At 41.5% G+C, this 7728-nt stretch overlaps 1 protein-coding gene across 1 annotated transcript in view; it reads left to right on the forward strand.

Annotated features, from left to right (window-relative positions):
- Positions 1 to 7497, forward strand: part of LOC121926610 — a 31397-nt gene extending 23900 nt beyond the window's left edge. The window contains exons 11-12 of the mRNA XM_042459721.1: positions 3429 to 3550; positions 7199 to 7497. Coding sequence (XP_042315655.1) covers positions 3429 to 3550; positions 7199 to 7497 — 421 coding nt within the window. The remainder of the gene's footprint in view (positions 1 to 3428; positions 3551 to 7198) is intronic.
- The last annotated feature ends 231 nt before the right edge of the window (positions 7498 to 7728 follow it).

The following is a 7728-nucleotide window of genomic DNA, read 5'->3' on the forward strand; positions in this document are numbered from 1 at the left end:
AGGAGTTTCAGAGAGTCCATAAGCTGACTGCAATAAAAGTATATTTTGTTTGATTTCCCATCCGGTATAAACAAGGGTCATATAGTTCATTTGATTCTCAAGGGATGCAGAACCCAAAAGAGGTTAAAAGCTATGACTCAGAATATATATTGAAGATGGCTGAAAAATTGGTGGAGCGTAAATTTAAAAGATACCCTAATGCAGTCAAGTATAAAATAATCTGTTTATGAAGTCCTGTCCATATGAAAACAAATGCCACAAAGGTATAAGGAGGAAAGCAAGATCGTGTGAGACCATACCCCCAACTTCTTTGCATTCATTCAAATGTATGAAAGGTCTGTTTTTGATATATGGCTGCAACACTATTTGTAACTGTGCGGTACCTACTCAGGGACACTTTTCAGACATCTTGACAATGTGTGGATTCATGAGTGTGTTGCCAACATTGTATTGATACTGTTGGCAGGTCAGCAAGTGCAGCCTTCTCTTAATTCTCCATGTGTTCAGTGAATGAATAGAAGGATCCCTCTGCATGGTATTGGGTGAGAAGATAGATAGTCAATGGTGTGAAACGTGCTTTTTAAAGGGTGCCTTCACCACATTGCAACTCTTTGTGTAACACCTAAACCAGATAATGTCACGGTAGAGACAGACATGTGGTAATAAACAAATAAGACAAGGAAAGATTTTGAGTGATGTTAAGCTTGAAATCTTTGATGATGGAGAAGGAAAAAGGAAAAATAAGAAAGCAGTAGGATGGGTAACTATTCTAATGTCCTGCAGTGTGTGTGGTAGTGGTGGAAATTCTCAATGTATTCTTATCTAACCTGGTTCATATGGTAAGTCCTCATTCGATGGTTACCAGCAATGGTCTGTATATGGGAATGGGTCACAGATCAGATAAAACGAGCAGAATGTGCCCATTTCCTTGTTGTTGTTATTTGCCTTCAAATCAAATTGACTTATGGCAGCCCTATGATGAGAGACCTCCAATAGGAGGTCATCCTTGACCTCAGGCTTGTGAACACTTGGGGCCATGGCTTCCTTAGAATCATAGAGTTGGAAAAGTCATCCATTCCAAGCCACTGCCATGTTGGAATACACAAAGCACCCCAACAGGTGGCCGTGAGCTTGTTTAAAAAAATCTCCAAAGAAAGAGACTTCACCACACTCTGAGGCAGCATATTCAAACTGCTGAACAGCATTTACTGTCAGAAAGTTCTTCCCAATATTTAGGGGAATCCTTTTCCTGTGTTTGCTTGTGTTACTTCTTTCTGGAACAACAGAAAAAAACGTGTCCTCCTCAATATGATATCCCTTCAAACTATTTAAACAGGCTACCTTGTCGCTTCTAACCTGCTCTTCCCAAGCAAACATACCCAGCTCCCTAACCCACTCCCAAAAACTGCTCCTTGACTGAAGTCAGTCCACCTATGCAGTCTCCCCCTTTTTCTCGGCTACTCATCTACTTACCAAGCATTATTTCTTATGAACTGAGTTGTATCATCTCATGAATATGTCCAAAGTATGATAGCCTCACTTTAGTCATTTTCACTTCTAGTGAGAATTCAGGGTTGATTTTCTCTTAAAGCCATTCATTGTCCATGTTATCCATAAAACTCTCACCAGCACTAATTTTCAGATGAGTTGATTTCTTCCTGTCAGCTTTCTTCCACTGTTCAGCTTCACATCCATGCATAGGAATTGAAAATACTATGGCCTGGATGATTCTGGCTTTGAATTTTTCTATGCCTGAAGCATAAGCTTTTCATTGGGGTTATTTCACACATTTAGCTGCAAAATCAACAAGAAACAAGTTAGTATGTGGACGTGTTTGATCCTCCCTAAGTGTCTTCTTTTCTTCTGGCTAGACTGGATCAACCAGGTGTTCTTACGGACCAATCATGACAGGCTGAAAGCGGCCCAACTTTTGTGACAGATGAGCTGAAGACCCTTGGGTTGTCCCTTCCTCATCGCAATGCGGGCCTCTTTGTTGTGATTGACTCCGAAAGGTTAGTAGTCATTAGAGAGAGGTGATCCTCTGGATCAAACCCAAGGGTCCATCTGGCCCAGTACAGTATTCTTTTAAACAAGGAAGACAGATTGTTTTTGTAAGGAAGATAAACACCCAATAGGACTCATCTGTTGTTTTGCATACAAAATCTGTTATTCAGACCATAAAACAATTTTGGCTGGGGGAGTCTGGAAATTGTTTAATTTCAATAATACCTTTTCCATGCTCTGAGTCATGGGTATACGGCACAGAACATGAGGTTTCCACTTTGCTATTATAACAATATGCAATTATAGACCTAGCTATGCTCTGGTAAGCTATTCTGAGGAAAGGAGTGACAGTTAGCGCCCCCCCCCCTTTTTTTTTTCTTTCTTTCATTACTTCTATAACAAGGAAAGCAAGTCAGGAAGACTGGCTCTGTATTGATACTCTCTGTAAAATATTGAACACGGACCGACTTTCAGGGTTTGAAATTGGATGGAGAGCTAACACAGATAGCAGAGGCTCCCATGACAAGCATCATGTGACACCAATAAGATTAATGTTTTAGTATGACATGAGGTTCATGGATGTATACAGTTACTGGTTATGGGTGAAATGAAGACCATGATAGTGACCATTAATATTATGAACAATGTTCAAAGCAAAACACAGACATCCTGGCAATAGGTATAACAGTGACATATGTGATGGAATAAGTATCTATTTCTCGATATGAACATCCATTCAACACATCTTTCTCTTCAAAATCCCTTCACACGGTAAAGCAATGAAGCGATGAGTTTACAGGTGAGAATCGTGGGTTGTTCTGTGCTGCTGAAATCACTAAAAGTCCTGTTGCATCTTGAGTGCTTAGTAACATTGGCCTACACAAAACATGTAATGTCCAATATATTAATACATGACAACTAAGAAACACTGTTTCAATTCATTCCTTGGAAAGTAGCTGAAACAGGAAGAGAGGGAAGTGGGAGAGGAAGGCAAGCACATTCCCACTCAGGGACATAGCTAGGATTTTAGGAAGGGGGGGTCCAGACTAAGTGCCACCATTATGGGGCTTGAGTGCGGCGGTGCAGCCGCACACACCATTCTTTCTAATGGAAGGGGGGGTCCGGACCCCAAGAACCCCCCCCCTTGGCTATGTCCCTGTTCCACTCCTTGGGTGTTTAATCAACAGGAAAATGGAAAGCCAGGATAGAGGGCTTTTCTGCATTAATTGTACAAGTTTAATTGGGCACTGGTTGCCCACAATGGGAAACTGGATGCTAGACTAGATAGACCTTTGCCTAATCACTCAGCTCTTACGTTTTGATTCTTAAAAGGTCTCTGATTTCAGGATGAAATAAAGGTAGGCTGGATTCCTGTTGGGACGGCATCAGCTTAACTCCTGGCTGTGCTTTAAAATCTTGTGTAGGAATAGGTATCTTGCCCTAAAGTGCAATGGACCAGTTACAGACTCACTCTGTGTGGGCACAGCTCTGCCCTCACATGACAAAACAGATGCGATGACCACAGGGTGTGTTGGGAAGCCACCAGGTAAGTGAGCCCTGCTGCCTCCAGCACCAGCTTCTGCTGTCTATGTAGTTATGCTCGCCAGCTTAGGATCATGGCCCTAGATATATACATATATACTCATGTATAAGTCGAAATTTAAATTTAAAAATTGACCCAAAAACCTTAGTCAACTTATCCACAGGTCAATGTAAGTATTGTACTAACTCTTATTAAAAACAAAAACTATCCCCTGGTGAAAGGCAAGAGTGTTATCTGTCCTGGAAGGACTGACTCCTTTACTTCTTATCCATCCAGCCTTTAGTGTGAGCACAAACAGTATGCCTGCTGGAATGTTGTAAGTTCTTTTGCGTTTTTCTTTGCTTCATCGTTTAGATCTTTTGTTATGTGCCCCTACGTTTTACCTTGACTTATCCACAGGTCATATCAAAATCCATAATTTTGTCCCCAAAACTTGCCCTCAACTTCTACATGAGGTTGACTTATAGTTGAGCATAACGGTGTGAGTGTGAGTGTGTGTATTTAATAAGATTTATACCCTTCTCACTTGAGTAGCAGTTTCCAAAATTTATTTATTAAAATAGTTTTTTGTAGGCCTATCCTACCTGTAAATATATAAATGACTTTGTTTAGGTACTTTTTATGAGGCAGTTATGTTGAGTTTTTTGGGTGTGTATTCATATGCACCGCTTTTCTGAATAGATATTATTATTTATTATTATTAAGCTTTATTATATAGCGCTGTAAATTTACACAGCACTGTACATACAATCTTTTAATTAGACGGTTCCCTGCCCTCAGGCTACAGTCTAAGAAGACATGACACAAAAGGGGAAGGGAGTGGAGGATGGAGCCAGAAGCCTTCTGGGAAGGGCCATTTCCTTTGGGGAGCCTGGTGGGATGGCTCACCCCCTCTCCCTCAGATATGATTGCTGTGGATGCTGGATTGCTATGGACTTACATTTTAATGTTTGTGAAGTGTTTTAGTTGGATTGCTTGTGTTGGTAATGATTTGATACTTACCTAAAATTTTGGGAAGGAACCACTTTTCAATGACAAGGCAATATGCTTTCCGTGCAGTAGGTCCCATTTTCAACCATAGATCTCTCCCCCCAAAATGGATCAGATAGCAACTGATAAGAAAGATCTCTGCTTATATTCTGGAAACCATTGTCTGACAGAGGAGACCAGTATTGGGTAGGCAATATATGTGGTCTACGGCATCATCTTTAGTCTACCTGCTTGAAACATCTAGGGATAAGGTGGCAGGCTTAAATACTGAAGGCACCAGATCCCATCTAATTTGGAAGCTAAGCAGGTCAGGCATGTGTAATACCTGGATGGAGGACCACCATGTGATACCATTGCTTAGATTATATTTCAGAGAAAGACATGACAAACCACCCCCTCTGAATATTTTTTTCTGAGAAAATCCTATGAATTAATGTAGTGCCATTAGTCAAAAGTGTTTTGAAGGCACACACGCATTTTGTTTTTAACTACCATCAAGAAAAATGTATAAGAATCACATTTTTTTTCTTTTTAGTTCACAGGAAGAATTTGAAAGTGTTCCCATTTTCTTTAACCCCATTTAAACCAATGTTGCCACATTCTCAAGAACAGGAAAAATGTTTCCTTATCTCTATTAAATCTGTTCTTATCTTTGATGGGCAAGGCCTTAGCATTGCTTGAATCTCACTTCTACTTACCATGTTGAGGATCATAGGTCTTCAGTTTCTCCTGCACAAGAGCAACTGAATATCACTTCTCCTTCTGATAGTTTGTTGACTCTTTATTTTAATGTTAACTGATTCCAGTACCTGCGTAGAAGAACATTTGAAGAAGAAAACAACTCTGGAGGCGCTTCTTGGACACAAGGTCTGCTCTCTCATGGGAAGGTTTGATGCAGTGAGGCCTGGCTGGTTCCGCATCATCTTGCTGACAAGATGGATCGGGCCTTCAGCTAGGTCGTGCTATTCTTCTCACTGTGAACTGATGAGGCAGATGTTAGCCCACCTGTCCGGTATTATAGCTTGATACATCGGACCATTGGCCCATATGCTATCCATTTCAGTACTCTATTGTGTTTGAAAAAGTGGAGTCTAGGGCAGCATGCAGACCCACTCCCAATTGTGTTAGGTCATCAAGGGACCCCTTCCCCACCATTTTTAATTTTTAATTATTAAAAAATAATTTTATTTAAGTTAGACTGAGAATGCCCTTGCCACTCCCAAAGAAGCCGTTTAAAGCGGAAGTCAACGGAAAACCGTGCTTTAAAAAGCTCCTCCTGGAACCAGCATTGCTCCCACATCCCTAACACTTACAATTTAAAAGCTTTGAATAGTGGGAGATACACCAAGGGTTATGTATTACATAACATCTGAGACTACAGGTAATCCCAGCCAGTTCAAACCTGACTGGTAGTAGCTTTGTAGGTATGTTCTTTTGAAAGCTGAAAGTAAACCAACTCTGATTAGTCCTCCCACTCTTCCCCCTCCTCCTCATTAATATTATTTTCCACTGAAAACAGTGATTGTTTATTATTATTTATTATTATATGATAAACAGTATTTAAATTAATGTCCTCATCACCATCACCACCATCGTCATCTTTTCCTGCTCCACCCGCAAGGACTCAAGGCACCTATAAATTAAAACAAAACAATATAGCAAAAATACAAAATATAAATATTTCGTAATTAAACTGTTGCAACATTAAAACAATCAAAACAGTTGATGTGATTAATCCCTCCGACTGCAGTTCTCTTGTACCAGATGAAGTCTCCCACTTTCCTTCCCTTCTGCTCTCCCCCTGTTTTTTTGGTAAACTATGCCCCAGGTAAGAGTCAGACATGTCTGATAGGCTGTGTTCACTGAGAGAGGCCGGAAAGAAAGCGCGTCCGTGGGAGGAGTCACGGCATCGCCCACACGCTGATGCCATGACCCCGCCCTCATGGTGCCATTTGGCAGTGCCCATTTACATGGCACACACCATGATGACACCACTGTGGCCACAGCACCTAAATGGCACAGCGCAGAAGGAGCATCATCATGCGCTGCCATCACACCTGTGATGTCCTCTTCCAGGACGCTAAAAGAAGCTTCTGTGCCTCCGGAGGCCCCGCATGCGGTTGCTGCAGCCCCAGTCCAGGGTGCAACGGGCAGCTACATGCGCCTGCCTTACACCCCAGAGTTAACGATGAGCATACCATTGTTTCCTCATCTTTTTAACATATTTGCTCCCTGCCTTCGGGACTTTTTCTTCCTTTTTGCTACTAGGAGTTATATTAAATCGGCCGGGATAAATCACATAAATCGATGGAGTTCACTTTACAGTAAAGGGATAGATAGACTGGACGAAGAGTTCTGAAAGCAATTGTTATAGGCAACTGGAGGAATCTTAGGAGAATATGGCAAATTGAAACTAGAAAGAAATACAGCATCTTTTTCCCCTCCCCCCACCCCAAAGTTGAGAACCTTTGGCTTACATTATTCTTCGGAATATGCATGTAGGACCAGGAATGTGGGGCAAGCCATAAAGTGGTTAGCTGCAGCTTCTGCACGGGGTTGTGACAGTTTGTTAGGCTTGTTTGATGCTGTCCCCTCTCAGCAGTTTTGGCACTTTAGCTACTCATTCCAATCAACTTTTCTTCTGTCCACCTTTTCTGCCAGGCATGCAGAGGATTCGAGAGGTTCTAGAAGAATGCGAACATGAAATCCTGATTGAAAATAAAGCCCAGTCCTGCCAGTCTGACTCAGAAGGAAAAGCAGACAGCACAGATGAAGTGATCTTTGTGTCCCATCGCCAAGAGCCTGTCTCTAGTGGTAGTGCCACTCTGGGTGATCTTATTGGCCTTCTGCAACAGCAAATGCGTTCATCTGACTGGCTGCAAAAAAACACAGTGGAGCAGTTTGCAGAGGAGAAACCAGAGGTCTATGATGTTTTCAGCAAGTTGGTGGGGAAACAATAGTGAACTCAAGCACATTTTGTGCAGAGACTGTACTGGAAGTTCTTGCTGGATTGACTGATACAATGTTATATTTTCTATAACAAGTGTTGTAGGGAACCATTTTGTAAACCTCCTTCCTTGGCCCTTCTTTCAAGATTGTACTGGATTGGGGCCAGCTATAAAAGGGTGGCTTTTATGCTATTTCAGCTTCTTGTATTTTATATGCTTGTTTCTAATGATCAAGCGCATGTT

The sequence above is a fragment of the Sceloporus undulatus genome, chromosome 1, assembly GCF_019175285.1.
Source record: "Sceloporus undulatus isolate JIND9_A2432 ecotype Alabama chromosome 1, SceUnd_v1.1, whole genome shotgun sequence".
NCBI classification, from domain to species: domain Eukaryota; kingdom Metazoa; phylum Chordata; class Lepidosauria; order Squamata; family Phrynosomatidae; genus Sceloporus; species Sceloporus undulatus.